Genomic DNA, 23,054 nt, shown 5'->3' with positions numbered 1-23,054 from the left:
GAAAGCTCCAAGTTATATTGTATTTTAAATATATTGATTTTGGGATTTAAATCTTTCCTCAGGTTTAAATCAAAATTAATTCGCTTTGGAAGGATGGGAATCACTTGATTAATTTGACAGTAGCCCACTATTCTTTTCAAATTTAAAAGCAAAACAAACAATTATCAAACAGTTTGTGGTAACGAACTGTAGTAAAGAGCGACCCGGCTCAATAGTAACTGAAACTCTAAAAAAATTTAATTTTGATACCAATAGTTACATCAAAAGAATCGCATTTTAATGCTGATTTTAAATATATAAGTTTCATCAAGATTAGTCTTACCCATCAAGCTTTACGAGCCTGAGAAAATTTGCCTCATTTTAGAAAATAGGGGGAAACACCCCCTAAAATTCATACAATCTTAACGAAAATCACACCATCAGATTCTGCGTATCAGAGAACCATATTGTAGAAGTTTCAAGCTCCTATCTACAAAAATGTGGAATTTCACATTTTATGCCAGCAGACAGATCACGGATGCGTGTTTTTTTTTTTTTTTTTTTTTTTTTTTTTTTTTTTTTTTTTTTTTTTTTTTTTTTTTTTTTTTTTTTCCAGGGGTGATCGTACTGACCAAGTAGTCCTAGAATGTTGCGAGAGGGCTCTTTCTAACGGAATTAAAAGTTCTAGTGCCCTTTTTAAGTGACCAAAAGAATTAGAGGCCACTTAGGCCCCCTCCCACGCTCATTTTTTATCCAAAGTCACTGGATCAAAATTCTGAGTTAGCCATTTTATTCACCATAGTCGAAAAACCTAATAACTATGGCTTTGGGTACGACTTACTCCCCTGCAGTCCCCGTGGGAGGGGCTGCGAGTTACAAACTTTGACCTATGTTTACGTATAGTAATGGTTACTGGGAAGTGTACAGACGTTTTCAGGGGGATTTTTTCGGTTTAGGGGGGAGGGGGGATATTTGAGGAGGGTTACGCGGGAGGATATTTCCATGGAGGAACTTCTCATGGGGGAAGAGAATTTCAATGAAGGGGGTGCTGGATTTTCTAACACTATTTGAAAATACAATGAAAAAATAAATATGAAAAGTTTTTTTTCTACTGAAAGTAAGGAGAAGCATTAAGACTTGAACCGAACAAAAATTATTACGCATATGAGGGGTTTACCTCCTCTTAATACCTCATTCTTTACGCTAAAGTATTCTAAGTGATTTCAACTATTTATTCTACGGCCTTTGTGATTCAGAGGTCATTCTTAAGGAATTGGGACAAAATTTAAGCTTTAGTGTAAAGAGCGAGGTATCGACGAGGGGTGAACTCCCTCATATACGCAATAAAAACATACGAATATAGAAGTTCGTTACGTAAGTTAATTCGTAAGTTACGTATATTTTTTACTAATGAAAACGTTCGTAAAAAATTAAAAGTTCTAGTTGCCTTTTTAAATAATCGAAAAGTTGGAGGGCAACTAGGCCTCCTCCCTGGCTCCTTTTTTCCTTAAATCTTCCGATTAAAACTATGAGAGAGCCATTTAGCCAAAAAAAAAATTAATATGCAAACTTGTTTTAATTATTTATTTTCGGAAAGCCAAGATCAAAACATGACTTAATTCAAAAACGTCCAGAAATTAAATAAAAAAACAAGTTTTTTAAATGAAAGTAAGGAGCAACATTAAAACTTAAAACTAACAGAAATTACCCCATATATGAAAGGGGCTTTTCCTCTTCAACGCCCCGCTCTTTACGCTAAATTTTTTTACTGTTTTAAAAAGTAGAGTTAAGAGAAATAGTCAAACTTTAACTTGAAGAGCGAGGCCATGGCCAGGGATACAAGGGGATAAGATAAAATCACCCCACTAGGGTAGCTTCTCTACTTAGGGTTGGTCAGACTAATTATGCTAGGCGTTACTACTAGGCCTAGATGAGAAGTACAAAATGAAATGCTGGAGCTAAATCTTTATTATTTCTAATTTCTTTTAATACGGTTTAGGTGTAAAGACACCTTTATCAGAGATTCTATTATAAAAACGTTTACTTTACAGCCAACAGACGGCTATGGAGTTGCATGTGACACCACTAAAAGCCCGTTCATAAATGATTGTGGCTACAATGGTGCTTACGAAATGCTGAATTACTTGTATGGTGGCAATCTTGTTAGACCATTCGGTAAGAAATAGCTTTTATTTATATTTCAATTGTAAACATCATTATTTCATGAATGGAAATTAAATGATCATAAGTCTTGAATCTTTTTTAAGATGTGGGATACTGTCCAAATATGAACTCTTATTTATTTTATTTGTTTTTAATCTACTTACACGATAATCGGAAGTTGTTTGTTTTAATTGGCAAGTAAATTTTTCATAAGAGAGCATTAATTTTTGTGCCTCAGTTATTACCGCAGTTGACCGTACCTAATACCTGGGCCTCCCTTATAACAGCTTTATCTGCCACACTCGCGGCCCTACGATTGCATACACATCTCCGAGAACATTGACTTCTTCTGCTTCGATGTTTTCAGACAAACGTTGCTTTATTAGATTCTTTCCCCCCTCAATTTCACATGACTCACCGCTTCATTTGTTGTATATTGTTCGTTTTTGAAAGGTATATGCTAGGACCATTAAAACAAACATTTCTCCACTAGCTTGTTGATATTAGTTTTGTCCATATAACCATTTTATAAATTATTTTCTCATGCTGCAATATAAATAATATAAATGTAGTTCAACTAAGAATAATAATTTAGTATTATATTGACGCGAAAAAACTAAATTCCTAGAGGTTGAGCAGTAAACAGTTTTTCTGATGTTATGGTGAAAACTATGTAAAATATATATTTTGTTTTCAGTAAATGGGAAATGAAACCCTACCAGTTTGGGTTGTTTGATATTCTAGGTTTGATTATTGCTATTGATATGACATTGATATTGATTATTGATATTAGGATATTGAGGTTTCGATGTTATTAACGTCAGTCATATTCGAGATTTATTCCTGATTTTCTACAGAATTTTTTTTTTAACAAGCGTTTGAGTTTCACAAATAGTTAAGTGATCTGACGGCAACCACTTAGTATATTCGAAAATAAGAATTTTCTGAGCCATGCAAGGCTGATTGATTTTCTGAGTACATGTGAGAGAAAGTTCCAAAGTGTTTATTGCTTTTGGTTAGAATTCTAACAAGGGGAAAATAAGAAAGTAAAAGCAAAAGGGTAAGCAAACGTTGAATTGAGCAGCTAAAATCATCTCTAATTTAGCACCCTAATTTAATAGAGGTTAATGTGATTTATTTAGTGTAAATAGAAAATTATGTCATACAGTAAATTTTGATCAATTAATGAACTTCATTATCTGCTGATAGTCATTTAATATTAATAATAATTTTCATTTTTATTGAATTTATTTTTTAGTTGATTGTTTTTTATTGATAAAGAATAATTTGAAACTTAAAAAATATAATTGATATTTGAAGCTATATAATAATATTAATTTTTGCGTATTTCCTTTAATTGGTATTACAGAGATGATACTAGAAGCAAACTGTGTCTTCTTTTGATGAATCTGGGTTAGACCTACAAAGGTTATTATTTTGTCGAAAACCCCTAATTAACCATTCGTTTTCTCATAGGAGCTCCTGGTACTACCACTTTAGCAGGGACGTTTTACGAGTTTGACCAAACGCAATTCATTTCTGGTTTAGCTTCATCTAGCGACATGGATACCATTGCATATGCATACATTCCATCTGCTTGTGTAGATAGCGGTTCAGTCTGTAAGCTGCACGTGTCTCTTCATGGTTGCCTTCAAGGAAGGTGGGTTGTTTTAGAGATCGAATAAAGCTCACTGTGTTAACATGGACATTTTTTACGTTGTGTACCTGATTTTTTCTGAAAATTTTTTTTTGTCATTGAGACCATTAAACGTTTCAGATTTTTTCTGAAAACGTTTAATGGTCATGCAGTGGAGGTACTCATATCTCCTGATTATCTGCTTTTTGTCAGGACTGCTTTGTGGGGATGGGGGTATGTTATCCGATGCTTCTTGTACGTCCCACTTAATTTCTCCTGGCACCCATTTGGAGTTGTTAGACCGTGGCTGAGCTTTGAATGTTGCACCGAAAACCGTCCAAGACTTAATAATCAATGATATTGGAACTCAATTATCTGCCTCAAAGCATAAGGGATTGCAAAGCTATTGGCCAATAAGTTGTTTAAGATAAGAAACAAATTCTCTGAGAGGGAAGCAAATAAAATAGTTTAAAGGTACAAGGTAATAGTTAACAGAAAACAATAATAGAGAATAATAGACAATAGTAGTGTAAAAATTGTATAGAATAAAATAAAAATAATAGTAGATAGAAGGCTGGAAAGCGTAATAGTAGAAGATAGTTTAAAGAAAACAGGTTTATAGTGGATTGGCATGTTTAAAACAAAAAAACTCATTCGAGTGGAAAAAGGGAGATAGCTTTCCTGTGAATCTTTGTTAAAAATGTCTTTTAATTTATGATTTCATATTATTCAGTGGTATTATTCCTTTGCGCATATAAGAAAGGGAAGTACCCCTTTGACAAATAACCCTACTTCTTTAAAGTCCAATTACTTATCTCGTGCTCTTAAAATTTTCAGCTAGTAGAAATAATTAGAGGATAAGATTCACCTGATTGTTCCTTTGTTAAATTTTAAGCATATGAAAAGAACTCGAAGTTATCAATCATGATAAGTGAGTCGTATCCCTTACTTATATCAGAAAGGGAATTCGAATAATCATACTTTTACACTTTTGAATAGCTGTGCTGTCTTCATGTGTGAACTTTAATGTAAACTAAGTAACAAAACTAACCTACAACGCAAATTAAATTTCTTTATTAATTAAATTATTATTTAATTTATTATTATTTAAAAAAATTCTTATTGTGTTTTATTATTTAATTAAATTTAAATTTCTAACTAATGTAAACTAACAAAAAGCTGTATGTCTTTGGTTCTCTTATGTGAAATTTTAAGCCAGTAAAAAGATAGGAAAGCTTTGTGTTACAGAAGTTCTTTATACGTACTTTTCATGGTTGTGTTTAATGTACCTAACTTTCTCACTCTATGCATATTACACTGGTCTACGTAATACTTGTAGAGTATGTAACCTTGTTTCTGATGAGTGGACTGCCTTAAGATATGGATCAAAGATCATCTCTTCAGACCATCAAAGACCATCTCTACATGGATCAAAGACCATCTTTTATCTGTTATTTATGTGACAGATTTGCAATATAGAACCACAAGTAACAAAATACAATTCTTTTGTATTTTGGTTCTGCTTGCAAAAGGACAAATTCACTTCGTTGAAAATTTTAGAATGTAATCGTGTTTCTGATTTGTACTTATGTTCGGTGATCAAAGATCGTTGTACATTCTAAAGTCACTTTTGCTACAGGATGGCAATGTGAAAGACAATTAAAAAGTGAAAACGATGATTCTTTGGGGTCCATTAAAGGCTGATTCATTTCATTTAAGATATAAAAATATTTTTGCCTCACTAACTAAGATCGTTCTACGTTTCTTTATTCAGTAGCTTACGTTACAGAATGACAACGTAAAACCACAAGCAAAAGTGAAAAGAAAATTCTTTTGTGTTTTCTTTCTACCCAGTGAAGTCCTGGTCACATCATAGAACAAAGGGGAGTATGTTCATGATATAGCGTTTCAGCACTTCTAACCTAGAGCAGGGGTGTCGCTAGCCTTTTAGCTTTGGGGAAGGGGGGCATCTAAAATGTGGCAACGAATTCACGTTGGTGCCAACGACAACCGACATTTTTGCTTCATTATTTGTGTGTGTTAAAATAATGTTTATTAGCTGCGGAATATTGTCATATATTATAGAGAAGAACTCAGGTATAAAAGCAAAATCAAGACGAAGAAACTTTAAGGAAAACTTTTTACTTTTCTAAAATTAGGTTGAGGTCCTTTTGTCCCCGTAGATCTCTTACTGATATTATGAGCATGAGATGGTCAACTCGATCGTTTGCCATAATTGATCTCAATCTGTTCGTGACGATTTTCATCTTGCTAAATATTTGTTCACCTTCAACCAATGTAACTTGAGTAGCTTTTTGCAAAATTGAATGCTCTGTAAACTAAAGGCAACCCTCGTCTGTTCTTCTTCACTGGAGAGAACAACTCGGCAAACTGAATGATGCTTCTAGGGCTTTTGCAAATCTCCGCAAAAAGAACAATAATGTTCCCTATTTGGAATATATATTCTAGGTATTGAATACTTCTTCCTAGTCTCTTGCAAATGTGAGCTTGTGTTCCCTAAAAGCGCCCACTCGTGTCACTTGCAAAATAATAGAACGGAATGGAGAGGGGAGAAGGAAAAATAGCAAGACCTCTTACATTAATGACATATAGTTTTATTTTCAAGTTTCCCTTAACTTCTTCAACCATAGAATTAAGAAAGTTTTTCTGTAAGAGCCAACAGTAAGGCAAAGAAACAAACAATTTCGTCCCCTAAACCCTGCCTAAGCCGGGGACGAAAATTTTTACATTTCTTTCGTTTTCTCGAACTTGCTTGACATTACTAAGATTTTTCTACATTCAATAAGAATAGCAGACTTATATACCACGGTTGTCAAAAAATCTCTAGCCCCCACTCTTTATAGGCTATTGGTACTTACGACCTTTGGGTGGGACGACCTTTTGTTGGGCTAAGTAAACATATGAGGGACTGTCTTGCTGCCACTCTTTCTTCTAAAGTCGTTCGTTCATATGTACAAGGATCAAGATAAGCTGCGCGCTGGTAGAGCTCCAACTTGAATCTAGGATTTTGCACAAAATACTTTTTTAACTGCATAAGCAGCTGATCCTTCAGCCGATCCTCAGTTTTTCTTCATTGATACGAGTCTTCCGCAAAAATCGTAGAATTTCTTCTGCACTATCGGCTCCTTTCTTCGACTCATAATCTACAAGCACGAGTAAATGCTCTTTAGCGGCTCCCTCTCTATCAATTTACCGTACATCTACAGCTAAAAGCTCTTCATGGCTGACAGCGGGTGTTTCGCTTACAAAGATGCCAAAGAAAGCTTAATTAGTTTATGTTACGATTTTTTGAACTGGCTCTGTTCCAACAATCGTAATTAATATATTTTCGCTAATACCAACAGACACTATTTCGATGTTGTGTCTCAAAAGCAGATTGGCTAGCTCAACGTGATTTTAACCGTCATGATTCTTCCCACGAAATGCAAGCCGTTGTTTAACTTGAGTGATGGTAACATTTTGCAACATGTATATAATACGACACCCTCTTTCCCTTTCTTTTTCTGACTCTATATCTTTCATTAGTTTCTGATTGTTAACTAAACTTGGCAATGGTTTATTGTTCTCTATAAAACAAATAAGATCACCTACAGAAGCTTTGTGAAATTTAATTGGGATATTTCACATTTCGCTAAGTTTGTACATTTTTTAATATCTTCTTGTGGCGCAGTGGACGTTAGCCTCCACTCCCTCTGCTAGCATTCATGGAAGGCATTCCTTTAAAAGAAAATACTTTGAAGAACTTGCCTTCAAACGAACCCATAATTCATTTTTATCCTTCAACCCTCTCCTCCAATTAATTATTTTGAGGGGTGTAAATTTTTAGGAATGATTAATTCTTAAAGCATTATTATACGAATATTAAATTTGAGCATAAAATGGGAACTGGTGGAGGGAGTTAGAGCCTCTGTCACATTTTAGAGATCCTTGGATCCAAAGCTTGTAGTAACTTATTGTGAGCGAAGAGTGACCATTCCTAAGACAAGGTGACACTGTAAAAGTATTGTTTTGATTAAGACATGCATAACAACAAAATCTAGATTATATGATAATTATAATATTAATTTGTAATCTACTTGCATTACCAAAATAAATAGTGAGCTATCTCGAGACAAAAGAGCAAAACAGCGGAGGTAAAAAAGACAAAAAAAAAACACTAATAAATCAAGTGGACCATAACATAAAAAGGTGGCAAGCCCCGATGCGCCGTTGTCAACAACTTAATGTGTAAATCTATCAAATTCTCAATAGTACTTGGCATCTAAAACTTTTACAACTTGGGTAAAACTTCGAAAATCAAAAGAAATGTGCTGTTAAAGCAATTGAGAAACATTACACTTGTACTAACAGCCTAAATATATAATCAAAGGGTTCTCGGTAATATACTTGAAGTAAAGACTGGCCTGTGCTAAAAGTGACTGAAGTTCTTTGAAAAAAAAAATGACATTGTTAAAAATATACACATGAAAAGAATCCGCTTTTTGTGGTAATCTTAAATGTGCTAAATTTGTCAAGTATATAAATTGTAAATGAAGAGCAACCATTGCAAATACAAGCTGACACTTCAAAAGTATTATTTTGATTAAGATATGCACAACAACAAAATCTATACTATAAACAGTATTCACTCATGGTATCAAGTGGATAATTGCTCGTAAAAACTGTCCACTTGAAAAAATCTGTATGTTTATAAGAAAAAGGGAAATGGCTCCCCAAACAAGAATACTGATCTTGATGAAAACTTTCTCTTCAAATTAATATATCAGAGAATCCTTGTCAGCGTTTTTGAGGCTTTATCTATGAAGATGGGAAGTTCTGGGTTTTAGTTACGCATACGTAAGTTTTATTTTTTATTTTCTTTGGTTTATTTTTTTTCCATGGGTGCTTGTGCCAAACTAGTGACTTGCTTAATTTAAGTCCCGTCCGTCATTGAAGATCATTTTGTGACCCGTTTCTTCTCAAATGCGTGGATGTGCCTTCTAAATATCTTATTATCTTCTTCTTGACCAAGGTAAGCCAAAAGCTGGTGAGTCAAGAAGGTATCCTTGCCCCTCCTTGTGGGATTTCCACCAGGGTCAGAAACGAGAATTTGGCATTTGAAGATGATTTTTGGGAGATGGAAATGACTTATCAGTTGGACGTGACTAAGCCACAAAAGCTACTGAAGCTGTGTCCTGGCTGGCTTTGTTGATTGGATTTCAAGGCATTCGAAGAGTTTAACATTTAAAGAACCTGTCAACATTGGTCATTCTGAAGATTTGGCAGAGGCATATAGTTTCAAATACTGTCAATCAACACTGATGATCTCCTTTCAGTGCCCAAGCATAATATGAGTAGGTAACTCTTGATTTATGTTGAACTCCTTCAGACATCTGGAATATGTTAGTGAAACCTTCACTAATCACGGAACACCTCCTAGAGTGTAAATATTTACCTAGGTTTCGTGAGATTCAGCAATCAAATAGTTGTGTCAGTGACCATTTTTCCAGATAAGGTAGAACGCTTGTTTCAATTAATAAAGAGGGGCAACAGACTATTGCTGCATTCCAATTGTTTTCCAAGATCTGGGTCACTGAACGCTTGGTCAAAATTTGGTCTCGTGGGAATGGGAACTGGCCTTGTATTCTTGGATGGATCAGGACGACATAGCTCTGATTCACTGGAGTATAGTAACGGTGATGATTTTGGAAGTATCGTTTGATAGGCCAATGGGGACAAATGCTGGAGCAAATCACTGTTGAGTCCTTTTTCTGTAGTAGAACAGGTTTGGCTTTGGTGTTGTAAAGTCGGGAAATGTCCTTTTTGCAAGGAAGAAGATGCAATCTTGCAAAGATAGTGGTACTTGAATTCGGAGGTTGGGTAAGTGGGAAATTAAGGAGGATAAAGAGGTGCCCACCACCAAAAGGCAGCGGGTGCAACCTGATAGCCTTGGTACTAGAATTTTGAGTGCGGGTGACTTTAAAAGGTACTTGTTTAAAGAGTATATGGAACTGCTAAGAATTTGAGCTAAATTCATCCTTCTAAAAACAGGTGTAGTTAACGCTGTCTGAGACTATTGAATTTATATTTTCAAAGATATTTCAACTAGACTAAGATATTTCACGGCCAGACGATAGTGAAAAAAGTCACATTTACGGCTTTTATTAGATATTTGAATTTTTTAAGTTCACTTCGAGGCACAGATGCAATATTGTAGTGATTTCATTTTTTTTAGAAAATGGCTTGATGATGAATATGCAAAAATGACTGGCTATAATGAAGTGGCAGAACTTAACAACATAATTGTAATTTACCCACAAGCAACGTCAAACTTCTTGGATTCGAATCCCAATGGATGCTGGGATTGGTGGGGATACCTAGACAGTCTTTTTGGAACTTCAGAATACAGTAAGATGCAAATTATCGGTCATATTGTTTAAATGATACTAGTGAATCTTTGTAAAGGGGCTATCCCCTATCCACCCCAGAGAACACAAAATACGATGATTTGTGTTTAATTAGGTTTCTTTATTGCTGGGATAAGGGTATTCCCTGGATTTACTCTTCCCCTTTACACCAGAGCATACCCTGCCCTGCCTGCTATCTTTTCTTTACGAATTTCTGATATCGCACGTTATATAACGTTTCATCTTTCTTCCAATTGTACTGTTCTGTCTTCTTTCCTATTTGCTTTATTTTATTGTTTCCTTTTTTATATTCTTTTTTATTTCCTGGATTTACTTCTTCTCCTTTACACCAGAGCATATCCTGCCCTGCCTGCTATCTTTTCTTTACGAATTTCTGATACTGCACTTTCTATAACGTTTCACCTTTCTTCTATTTGTACGGTTCTCTTTTTTCTTTTTCTTCCTATTCCCTTTATTTTATTCTTTTCTTTTGTTCTATTCTTTCTTTATTCCCTGGATTTACTTCTTCCCCTATACACCAGAGCATAACCTGGCCCTTCTATTATCTTTTCTTTACGAAATTCTGATACTGCACTTTCTATAACGTTTCACCTTTCTCCTATTTGTACTGTTCTGTCTCTTTTCTTTTTTTTCTGTTCCCTTTATTTTATTCTTTTTTTCTATTCTTTCTTTATTCCCTGGATTTACTTCTTCCCCTTTACACCAGAGCCTAACCTGGCCTTTCTATTATCTTTTATTTACGAAATTATGATACTGCACTTTCTATAACGTTTCACCTTTCTCCTATTTGTACTGTTCTGTCTCTTTTCTTTTTTCTCTGTTCCCTTTATTTTATTCTTTTTTTCTATAATTTCTTTATTCCCTGGATTCACTTCTTCCCCTTTACACCAGAGCATATCTGTCTTTTCTATTATCTTTTCTTTACGAATTTCTGATTCTGAATTTTTTATAACGGTTCTCCTTTCTTCTATTTGTACTGTTCTGTCTTTTTTTTATCTTAAAAAAACACGTCTGTAACTCTTTTTCAGTCTTTGGTCTGTCGAATATTTTTTTTCTAATCCCAGATTAGAGCTTTTAGGGATATCAGAATAGATTTAGAAACCTTAGGGATTTTTTATTTGGAGTGGATAAGCTTTGAATAGAGTGAGATAGAGAAAGAATTTATCTAAGAATCCCTATGAGAGGAGTCATAACTAGTCATAATCAGAGGACGTCAGGAAGAGTTGGGAGCCTTTCCAGAATGTGCGTGTAAAAAGGGTTTCGTCAATTTTGGCTTGTGCGATCAAGCAGTATTAGCAAAATTATTTTGTAGTGCATTTGGACTTTAAGGAATCCAAAATTTGAAAATAGATGCTAAGAATATTGCTAAGAAAACTTGAATGTGGCTTAACCCTTTCATGCCTGTGGTCACCATACGGATACCGCTCGCCTCCTATTTTTTTTCTCTCGACTCGACACAGTCACAACCGTGATTTCTTTTCCACTAGATAGCGCTTGCTTGACTCTGTCGCGTTTGAATTTATTGTGCCTCAAGGCTTTACCCGAGCGGTCGAACGAGCGTCCAAGTTTAGACAAAACATAAAATGTCGAAAAAGAGGAAAGGTGCAGATTTCGACCTCGATGACCTGGACGTTTTTGGTAAGTTCAGAGCCTGATTATGAACTTATTTTGTAGCTAAGAATGCTTTCTTTCGAATGAGATATCACTAGTCTAATTCTGAGCTTTAGTTTAGCCGCAAACAAGGTTGCTAACGATCGGTTACCAAATGGTCACGTCAGGCATTCAGTGCCAAACCATACCTAGGCAGATTTGTACAGCAAACGAGGCAGCAAGTCCTTTTTATGATTGGGAATAGGCACATTTTCTTTCTGTTCCTCCTTTTTACTGAAACAAGGGTAAAAAAGCTATTTTGTGGGATGCCTCAGGCAAGTGTCGAGGCCAATGGCCTATTTTATTGCAATATACTATTATTATTGTTATTATTAAGTGATGCACTTACCTTGAATTTCTTTTCAGCTGATCCAAGCACGAGCTCTGATTCCATGAGAGGTCATGGTCCCAAGCCCTTGGAAGAGAGACTGATCAAGGAAAGAAGTAGAAGAGTTACCAAGAAAATGACTGCAGAAGAAGCAGCAAGGCTTTTATTCATACCTGATTGTGATTCAGATCTCGATATCTCTTCCGACGACGACGACCCAAACTGGGCACCAGACAATCCAGATCAAGAATTTCAGCCTTTACGTTCTCTCAACTGTTATGGCAATGAAGACGGAAGAGATGAAGCGGATATCGACCACACAGACGACATCCCTTTAGCAATGCTTGGCAGGTTCGAGTTAGACAATGGCGATGACACGGATCAATTCGATTTGCCTCTCCCAGGCTTGAATGACACAACAGCGTCAAACAGTTCTTCAAGCACATCATCAGCACCGGTGTCAGCTTCTTCTGCAATACAGTCAGCAACAGTTACTGCACCTGCTGAACCCTTTGTCCTTACAAGAGCTCAAAAAAATGCTCCTTCCCAAGCAGTGGCCGGTCTAGTAACTCCAACTGATGCTCCTCAGGTCATGGCAAAACCAGTAGCAAAAAAGAAGGTAGCGAAGGAGGTAAAGCAATACAAGTTGATAAAAACGGAGCCCGAACCTCGAAATATTACATGGAAGGGTTCTATGCCACACTATGACGAGGTACAAACGCCCCTTGATCTCTTCCGAATGTTTATCACAGAAGACATTCTTTCAAACATTGTGGACCAAACGAATCTGAATGCCATGAGAAAGAAGAATCTTGCTCTGAAATTTTCCCTTGAAGAGCTGCGCAGATTTCTTGGAGTTCAAATGCTTATGAGCATTCTCAAACTTCCGGCTATTAGAATGTACTGGGAGAATGGAATACGATATTCCCCGGTGGCAGATACCATGAGCAGAGATAGGTTCATCAGCTTGAGGTCTTTTTTCAACATTTGCGATGACACCTTAATGATACCGAAAGGGGAGGTTGGTCATGATAAACTATTCAAGATCAGAAGACTATACGACGCATTCAGGGAGAATCTGAAAAAAATAGACCCTGAAGAGATCCAAAGTATTGACGAACAGATGATCCCATTCAAAGGAACAATTGGATTTCGACAGTACTTGAAGGACAAGCCCCACTTGTGGGGTGTAAAGGTTTTCACGAGAGCCGACATCAGCGGAATAGTGTATGACATAGAGATATATACAGGAAAAGGAGCTGTTGAAATTTCTGAACTTGGCCAAGGTACTGACGTTGTCCTTCGGCTTGTAGAAAATCTGCCAAGGTTCATGAACTTCAAGTTGTTCTTTGATAACTTCTATACTGGCATCGATCTCATTCACAAGCTCCGGGTTGAATATGGCATCGAGTCATGTGGTACGATACGCAGCAACAGAATGAGGGGCGCTGTTCTAGATACCGACGCCAACATGAAGAAGAAAGGACGAGGGTCAGGGGACTTCCGTTTTGAAAAACATTCAGAAGTATCGGTAGTAAAATGGTATGACAACAAACCAGTCCATTTGGCTTCTTCATACTATGCAGTCACCCCAATTGATAAGTGCCAGAGATGGGATGGCACAACACGGAAATACGTCGAAGTTGATCGCCCCCGAATCGTCCGTGACTACAACAAATCAATGGGGGGCGTAGATCTTGCTGACATGTTCCTGGAGCTTTACAGGACTGACATTCGCTCTAAGAAATGGTATATGAGGATTGTATACTACTTCTTTGACATGGCTGTGAACAACGCCTGGCTGATACACCGCCGACAGTGTAAGCAGATCAATGTTCAGCACATGTCTCTGCTGTACTTCAAAATGGACATTGCTCGTGGGTTGGTTCTTACTGGCGTATCTCAAAGTCCTTGAGTTGGAAGACCATTCTTATCAGTGACCAAGCGCAATACGAATACCTTGCGAGACGGGATGCCTTCGGAATCAGTGAGGTTTGACCAGACCTCGCATTTTCCGGATACGACTGAAAAGGGAAGGTGTCGCTATGAGAAGTGCGTTAGGGGTGGAACCAGTCGAATCATGTGTTCGAAGTGCAAAGTTCGACTGTGTTTGAACTCAGATCGCAACTGTTTCACAAATTTTCACCTAAAATAGTATCTGTATATACCTGACGTGACCATATGGTAACCATTCACATTTTGGATATGGAATGAAATAAAAATTAAAAAAAAATAAACCTGTTCTAGTTGAACCTCCAGGATCACTCTCTGCTATTTTCAGAATTTTTACGCAACTCCTTCTTGGTTCAGGTCTGAAAGGGTTAAATGAGAATGAAGAGTGAATAATGGCAGTGAAAATACCAATAAAGGGGCTATTTTTACTTACCTACGCAACATTATTAGTAACAAGAATGGTAAATACTATGAAGATGAAAACTAGTGCATAGGGTATTGGACATAGTCCTCTTATTTAGCTATTTAATGAATTATTTTTATCCTAATTTGTCTTTTCTTGGTCCTTATTCCTGACCAAATATAATTCACTATTCTCACGTATTACACTAGAGCATTAGACCTGAAATCCTTTGTCCGTGAGGACAGGGGTCCGAGTTCTGTTGTTGCTGATTATTTAGTTAAGAACAGAGGTCAGTGGTGTGCCTCTGTGAACTGAACTGAGGTTGACCCAGCTCTTATTGAGTATCTAGAGAAATATGGAAAAGGTAAACAGGAAAGGTGTTCGAAAGCAAAGGATGGCTACCCCCCCCCCACACCAATACACTTTCTGGCTGAAGAGCCATGAAATAGAGATCAGCACCATCCGTAGGGACTTCAAAGTTTAATGCCGTATTCTATTTTTCGTTATAGTTTTTCGTTTGTCTTTGCAGTGTCTGTGGATTTCGTCTTTGAATTTTCTGAGTGAATCCGGAATAGAATATTCAACGATTATGTTAATATCTCCCAAAAAAATTGATACTGATAAGAGATGACTATCTGAGCTTTTATTTAATTAAAATTATTTTTTATATCTATCATTCTATCCATATCTAATTTAATTAAACTTGAGCTTATTTATTTTTCAGCATTGAAGTCTGGACCCCAAATGGCAGCAATCTACAAAATGATTACACATATGAACAGTAAGCATGAACAGTAGTAAAAGCATTACCCGTATACAAAGTTTTTGCAACCATGTATTCCAGTGAAAGTAAAGATAGATAAAAGTAATACAAATTTATCTCACGCTCCTCAAACCCCTTAATAAAAAAAAAATCTTTTTTTAACACTTAAAAGTAAATATACAAAGTAAAAACCATACCATTATGCCATAAACCCATACCAGTATATACCATAAAAGTAGCTATACGATTAATTTTGCTTCGAATTAAGAGGTAGATCAAATATGTTTTGAATTAAAGAAAATAAAATGAGTTACGTTTTGATCTTTGGTTTGGCAATGCTGCTGCAGTTTATTCTCTTGATAGTGGGAAGAGGCACTTTTCCTTTTGAAAACATTGGGGTATGGAGGAAATTGCGTTCCAGTAATACAATTATTTATGATAGAACTAAAATGCAAGAGTTAAGTTATAGTTCCAATTAAAGATAAAAACAAAATTACACACGACTAGAGTGCCACTAATGTATTTTTGCGTAGTTTGGAGGGCCGTGCTATCTTCAACATCTAAGTAAGAGTGCCAATTCGGTTTAAACTTTCCAGCAGGAGTTTTGAATAAGAAAAGATTTAGGCTTGGACATACAGTAGGCTAAATCTATATATTATGCGGAGATTTTGCAATTCTAGATAGTATATAAAAACAAAGTAACGTTGACAAAGGCTTTTCAAGCCAAGTTTGACCGTTTTCGACTCTCTACTAAAATTTTTACCTTACAATCAGTGGAAAACTAAGAACAGTCATGAATCATGGCTTTTTATCAACACACTTGGCTAAAGTAGGGTACAGCTAAACATAACATCCATTTATAGTCAAACTTAGTGATAAGAAGGAAATTTCTTTAAGCTAGAGCGCTAGAAAAGTTTCCTATGTTTAATTCTAGTAGAATGGATTTTGTTCAATTCTCATTCAGAGTTTGATGTTTGACCAGTCACAGTACTGCAGGGTTCCCACACGTCACCAAAGTTTTTTTTTCCTGTTAACAAGTAAGGCTTAGAAGAAAATATTTTATTTAGTCTAACCCTTATTCTTTTACCTAGCAAAATTAAAAATATGTAAACTATCATATGTGCAGACTCTCATTTGTATGTGGTTCATTTGAAGTTTTCCTCATCTCTTCTACTAATTGCTGAACTTAGGGGAAATTTTTTAAATTAAATAATTAAAACTTTTTTTGAAATAAAATAAACCAAGTGGCCCGAGAAAAAGGTTTACTAACTTTGTTGACAGCCCTATTAACTTTATTGACGTCATGGGACCCCTACATAAAGACTGAGGGTAGATTTTGAATTTTGAGAGGATGATAACTTTGAAAGACAATATCCTAATCTACTGGCTAAATTCGATTAAAAATATAAAAGCAGAGCAATAGCTGAATGTACCTTTTCCGAATTAATTAAATTAATTGGGTAACTGAATTTATACTATGACCCGAAAGCTATCTTATTTTGTCTCCATTATTTTGTCTCATGTAAAATTCTGTTGTGATTTTAGTTGTTGATTCAGCACCTTCTACACCAAGGACTACTACTCTTGGATCTGGAACTGGGAGTCCATACAATTGTCCATACGCTAACGGATTTTTCCCCATTCCTGATTATTGTGGACCAGATTACCTTTCATGTGTGGATGGTATTGCATATGTCCAGGTATAGCTTTTGTCTTATGCAATTCGAAGATCTTTACATACTATCACTGACACCCAAAAATTCTATCAAAATTGAGCTTTACATTTTGCCTTTGTCTATATGCTATACCGTTAATTACAAAAAATAAGGAAAGTGAGCAGTCAATCAAAGAAACAAATTTCGGTTAAGATTTCAATTGGTAAATCTATGGAATTGTAAGTTGTAAGTATGGATTCTTGGAGTATTGTACACACCAAAAACACAACTTGAAACAGTATCCTTGTTATGGTGTCAATCCACGGAAATAAGGAATGGAGGGGCACGATTTTATTTTTCATAACCCTTTGGGATTTATTTAATTTTTTCTGATGAAATTACTAAAAAAAAGTGTTTTTTTTTCAATGAAAATATTAAGTAAAAGAAAATCTTCAAATTAATGTGCAAGGGAGGGGAAAGTTTTTTTCCTCAAATTACCCCAGTGTCTCCGTGTGTTTTTGCTTGTCTGCAGAATATTTATGTCAGCTAAAGGCTCGAATACTACTACAACCAAAACTTTATGCTTCAAGTTTCTGAGTAGGAGTCTCACTGTATTGGCAGAACACGGAACGAATTCCGTCTTATGTGTGAAGATTTCGTATGTCCACAAAGGGGTCTTATGTACGTCTACCAAGACCTCAGAAAACTTTAAGTACTATTTAAAACACTCCTTATTTAAAATAAACCAGATATATCGTAAAGATCACAGCATATAAATACATTAATTTTATACATTTTGCCTACCGAAAATCCAAGTAGTTTCATGTCTCTATATATATTTTTATCAACACCTACAGTCTAATATTATAACGCCTTTAATGTCAAGCTAGTTCACCCAAGACAGTTTCAGTGCAATGTAAGTTAATAATAAGGGTAAACATGGTAATTTTTCAGAAGATTCCCCCAGTTTTATTTCCCTTTATCAGGAAATTCTAGTTTTCGAAGTTAAATTATCGTAAGCTATGGAACAATCTTTGAATTAAAATATATTCATTTAAATTTTCTTTTAAGACTATCAGTTTTTACTAGATGCTTTTATTGAAGTTCGTTCGTCTGAAGTGGTTTATTAATCAGAATTTGGTCTTGTGATTAATTTACAATATTTAGTAACAATTAATTTACAATATGACATTTAGTCAACCCAATTAAAATTTTCAAGAAACAATCAGTTTTTATTAAACACTTTTATTTAAATTTGTTTTTCCGAAAGGCTCATTTAATGCCTCTTGATCAAGATTTCATTTTGTAGTCCATTAGGAACATTGAATATCCAAAAAACACAGCCAAAAAAGAATCCTGAAATTATATATTGTTAATTCTATTTTATAATTGGAAAGGCAATCGATTTCTACCGAACAGTTTTATTTAAGTTTTCTTTGCTAAGGAAGTTTGTTTAACATCTTATAATAAATTTGCAATATTGAATATTGCAGCAATAACCTTTCAACAGTAACCGAGTTGAAAGATGATCATTGGGGGTGGACGTCTATTCATCCACCACTTTTTGGAGATCTATACCACCACCAGAATACTCTGGCCAGCAGGTGTCACAGTGAAGTCGATGCCGCTACTGGCTTATGTTACAGAACAGTATTGTAGCCAAGTGGTCCACTCTTGGCTATTCTGCTTTTTTGCAGATGAAATTGCGAGAGTAGTCCACTCTCGTGCACTATTCTGATTTTAATCTTCGTCAGTCGATTGGCCTGCCAGGATTCTTCCCGACACCCCACTGTAAATCTTTTGGCACTACGTTGCCGTAATCATTAGTAACGTGCCACGGATTTTCTATGCGCACTATCCTTGCCAATTTCTGACAACCAGTAAGGATATGCCATGTGTGCTTCCTGTCAGGGGCGAACCTTCTGTGTTTTTGTTGGGAGGGGGGCACGAGGGGTCCGTGTCCAGAATGTCAAGGGGCATGGGTTTTATAATAATTTTTTCCACATTATTGAGATGCAACTGCCCCCCTTACCCACCCCCAATTGTTCTCCCTGCTTCCCGTGATATACAAGTGCCTTGCTAAGTAGTCCAAGACACCACACTAAGAGCCACATGCATTAAGGTCCACAGAATTCTCTTCTTTTCCATCAGGAAAGATGTTTTGCATAGTAAAAGACTTTCTTATTCGTACTACCAGTCTAGTCTCGGTATGTCTAAATTTCAGACCCTTCCTAGGCAAAGTAAGTCAAAGAGTAAAAATGTAGGAAAAAAGTTTACAATTTACATTACACCTTTTCGCTTCACACTCAGAAACGCTGTTAAAATAGATATTAATACAGCCCTCTAATAATAGCCTTTCTAGGAGAGATGTATAGCAGGGGCACCGGCAGAAAATTTTCCAGGGGGGCCAGACGCCAAAATAGCATTGGTGGTTGGGTGACAGTTTGCGTGGTTTAGGGCACCAAACTACGACTTTATCCCAAAGAGGACGAATTCACAGTCAATTTAAAATTCTGAGAAGTGCATTGATTTAAAAGTATCAATAACTAGATTTTAGGCTTCCCAGTTGCAAAAGAAGTAATGCCAAACGGTAGCAGTACTGGATTCAACCAAGTTTTATTTGTAATGGAATTAGGCTATGTTAGGTGATCTGAAATTACATATCAGCTATAATAGGGGGGAGTCATTGCTTAGGTGGGGATAGGGTAGATCCCTACAAAGGTTCATTTTAAAGGTCAAACTGCTTACTATTCCTGAGGCTTCAGATAAATGTTGAAAGATGTAGGAAGAGTAGGCATTAATTAAAACATTTCTCTATACAGCGAAAATGTTACATTCCCATATTTACCAGCACATAGGTAAAAAAGGCAGGGCAGATCATCATCAGCCCCGCCAGGAAATTTCTTTGGGGCGGCAAATACTGGTAGGAGCTTAGTTTTCAGCAATTTTAAACTGTAATGTTTTTCTATTTTTATTTATATGAAGTGCGTCTATGTATTTAAACGAATGTATGTAACGAATCTATCGATAAGAAAATCCTATTGTAGAGGTTGTGATGGCTTCAGTTACATAGAAGATCAAAAGTCTCACAGAATTTCCATCCATACAAATATGTTTATTTAGGACCTTTTAATGAATATTTTATCTTTTAATCCGTTTTATTGTATTTAATGTTATAATAATTTAATCAAATTTAATCATTTAATTAAATTTAATAATTTAATCAAAATTTAATCAATAATTTATTCAATTAAAAGCCTTGAAATGAAATATAGTCAGCTCTGTTTCATTTTACAAGAAATCATCACTGTTTACTTAATTTAATTTAATTTAATTATGTTTTTTCAATTTAATTTTTTTAATTTTAATGTTAGTTTTTTTAATTTTAATGGTTTTTTAATGGTTAGTTTAATGGTTAGTTTTTAATGGTTATTTTTTTTAATCTTAATGTTTTTTTTAATTTAAATATGTTTGTCCGAAGGGACTTATTTAATGCATTTTGGTCAAGATTTCGTTTTGTAGTCTATTAGTATATTGATCAATAAGAGGCCCTGAGATGATAAATTGTCTATTCTATTTTGTATAAAAACGAGAACCAGTTTCTACAGAATACTGTTATTTTAAGATACTTTTCGAAGACAGTTTGTTCAACATCATAAAATCAGTTTCACAATATTCAATATTGTAGAAATATGTCAATAATAAAGGTCCTGAAGTGAAATATAGTCAAGTGTATTTCTTTTTCAGAAAACAGTCTGTTTTCTAAAACACTTTTATTTAAGTTAACTTACCCTAGACGGTTTACTTAGCATCGTATAATCAGTATTTTACCCAAATGTCATTTTCCAGTTCAAAGTTCTTCAATAACTAGTTCATCAGAATGTTCAGAAGGTTCGAAGCTGAAATTTAAAAGGTTTTTCGGTTTTCCTGTTGAATGAATCTGAATTAGCTCTGCTATAATATTTAAGAGAGTGAGAAAAGTAAAGGATCACCTACCCTAAAATCGGGCAGCTTTTTACAATAGGTTTTCAATCCACTCTTACAACATCAAAAGTGGAGTAAATTTCACTAAAAAAAAACGAAGCACATGAGTAACTAGAACATTTAAAGTACTCTAAAAAAATTACACAATAAAATATGTTAGAGACAAATTATTATGATAAACAAGACAATAGTGCTAATTCTGACTTCAGTGCCCGATCTGATCAGAACAACCATTTTAAAGGGGAAAATGGACATTCTCATATAAGCTATTTCTTTCAAATTCGAATGCAACTTTCATGCAAATTTGATTAATTAGTCAGAACAAACTTGTAAATAATCTTAGTTTAATAGGTATTATAACTATTTAAAACAAAGAAAATAAAAATATATTATCATAAACTCACCAGTTGGAAATTCTTAATAGAATTCGTTGATAGCTAAAGTTTAAGAGGGAAATTGCATTTCCTTGCTGAAAAAGTTGTAATTTATCCTGATTGTACCAACATTTTTTGTTAAATTTCTGTGTTTTTAATTTTTTTTTTAAGTTCATTATTTTATTCTTTTAATTGCAGACATGCCCAGTTGGATCCGTTTTTAATCCCATAAAATTGTACTGTGATGATCCAGCAAACGTTGACTGTATCTCATTGAACTGAAAGTCCTGATTTGCCTTCATTTTTTTCTATTTGATGTTAATGCCTGTATTGCGATACTAAATAAAAAAAAGTTCTTCAGTCAAAGTTTTTTGCTTTTAAAATTTATCTCTAGGGCTTGTTCTACCAGATGGGATATATCTGCAACTAATGCTGATACTACATCGAAGAAAGAAGCTTCTCTAAGGGTTGGTAGAAATAATTAGGGTTGACTGATAATAGGGATGATAACCATTCTCGTCACCCTTCCTTTAGTATCTTTATAAACCCATTGAAATTTCGCTATTTCACAAACAAATAATCATTTATTGGTTGTTTCTTTTTTGGTCTTACAAGTCATTATTTTTATTGTGTTTTTCAGCTTAGCAATATCCATATTTATTGGATCAAAGGTTCGTTCACATCACAAACTTAAAGTACTTCGTTTTTTAAACTCTGTCATACGTCTTGACCTCCTCTCCAATTCCGTGGCTGATACGACCCCCAGAGCCCAGGGGTAAGTGTTTTAAGTTATGCCCGGGGTTATATAAGGTTTATTGTGAGACGTGGTCGTATAAACTTCAGAGGTGACTCATTGATTGGAAATTGGAAGTTCTAGTTCTCTTTTTAAGATCATCAAAAGTGATTGAAGGGTATCTACTCTCCCCCCTTTACAGCCTCTTTCCCCCAAATGCATCCGACCAAAATTTCGAGATAGCCATTTTGTTTTAAATAGTCCAACGAACAGATGAGAAAAACTTCGGGGTCAAAATAACCCCTCAGAGCTCAGGATAGGTGTTGTAGCTTATTCCCGGGGGCATATAAGGTTTTTATGGAAGATGTGGTCGTATAAGCTATGGAGGGGACTCAAATGATTAGGAATTACCTATTGTAGTTCCTTTTTAAGAGTTAAAAGTAATCTAATGGCAAACAGTCTCCTTACACCAGTCCTAAGGCCATAAAGCTCCAATATTCTATTAATTACTTTTTCTACAAGCACTTCATATGGAAGGATTGGTCATATAAATTTCTGAAGGGGCTCGTTCGATTTGAAATTCGAAGTTGCCGTCCCCTTTTGAGAGTAAATAGTGGTCACAGAGCAATTAGCCCCCCTCCCACGCAATGCTTTCTCCAAATGCATCCAAATTTTTTTTTAATAGTTCAAAGGTCCGATAACAAAAATTCCAGGGTCACTATCCCTCAGGCCCCAGGGACATAACTTAAGTTATCCGCTGGGGACATAAATGGTTCTCATGGCATGGGTACTGATATAATTTTCAGAGAGGGCTTATTGGATTGGGAATTGGAAGCTCTTTTTCAAGATTTAAGTGTCAAAAGAGATCAGAGAGCAACTAGCCAGCCCCCCAAACCCATCTGATATAAATTTTGTGTTAATCATTTTGTTAAAAATTGTTCAAACACCAGATAGGCTAACAAAATTCTGAGGTCGACACAACCCACTCAAAACCCACGATCAACT

The 23,054-nt window shown here is 35.3% G+C and overlaps 1 protein-coding gene across 1 annotated transcript in view; it reads left to right on the top strand.

Moving 5' to 3' along the window:
* Positions 1-21,682, top strand: part of LOC136041514 (uncharacterized) — a 56,145-nt gene extending 34,463 nt beyond the window's left edge. The window contains exons 7-12 of the mRNA XM_065726220.1: positions 1,979-2,154; positions 3,619-3,802; positions 10,014-10,186; positions 15,265-15,321; positions 16,849-17,003; positions 21,515-21,682. Coding sequence (XP_065582292.1) covers positions 1,979-2,154; positions 3,619-3,802; positions 10,014-10,186; positions 15,265-15,321; positions 16,849-17,003; positions 21,515-21,598 — 829 coding nt within the window. The 3' untranslated portion in view covers positions 21,599-21,682. The remainder of the gene's footprint in view (positions 1-1,978; positions 2,155-3,618; positions 3,803-10,013; positions 10,187-15,264; positions 15,322-16,848; positions 17,004-21,514) is intronic.
* The last annotated feature ends 1,372 nt before the right edge of the window (positions 21,683-23,054 follow it).

This window comes from Artemia franciscana, unplaced genomic scaffold, assembly GCF_032884065.1.
Source record: "Artemia franciscana unplaced genomic scaffold, ASM3288406v1 PGA_scaffold_23, whole genome shotgun sequence".
Lineage (NCBI taxonomy): Eukaryota > Metazoa > Arthropoda > Branchiopoda > Anostraca > Artemiidae > Artemia > Artemia franciscana.
The sequence above is the reverse complement of the archived record's forward strand: the minus strand, read 5'-3'. Positions and strand labels throughout refer to the sequence as shown.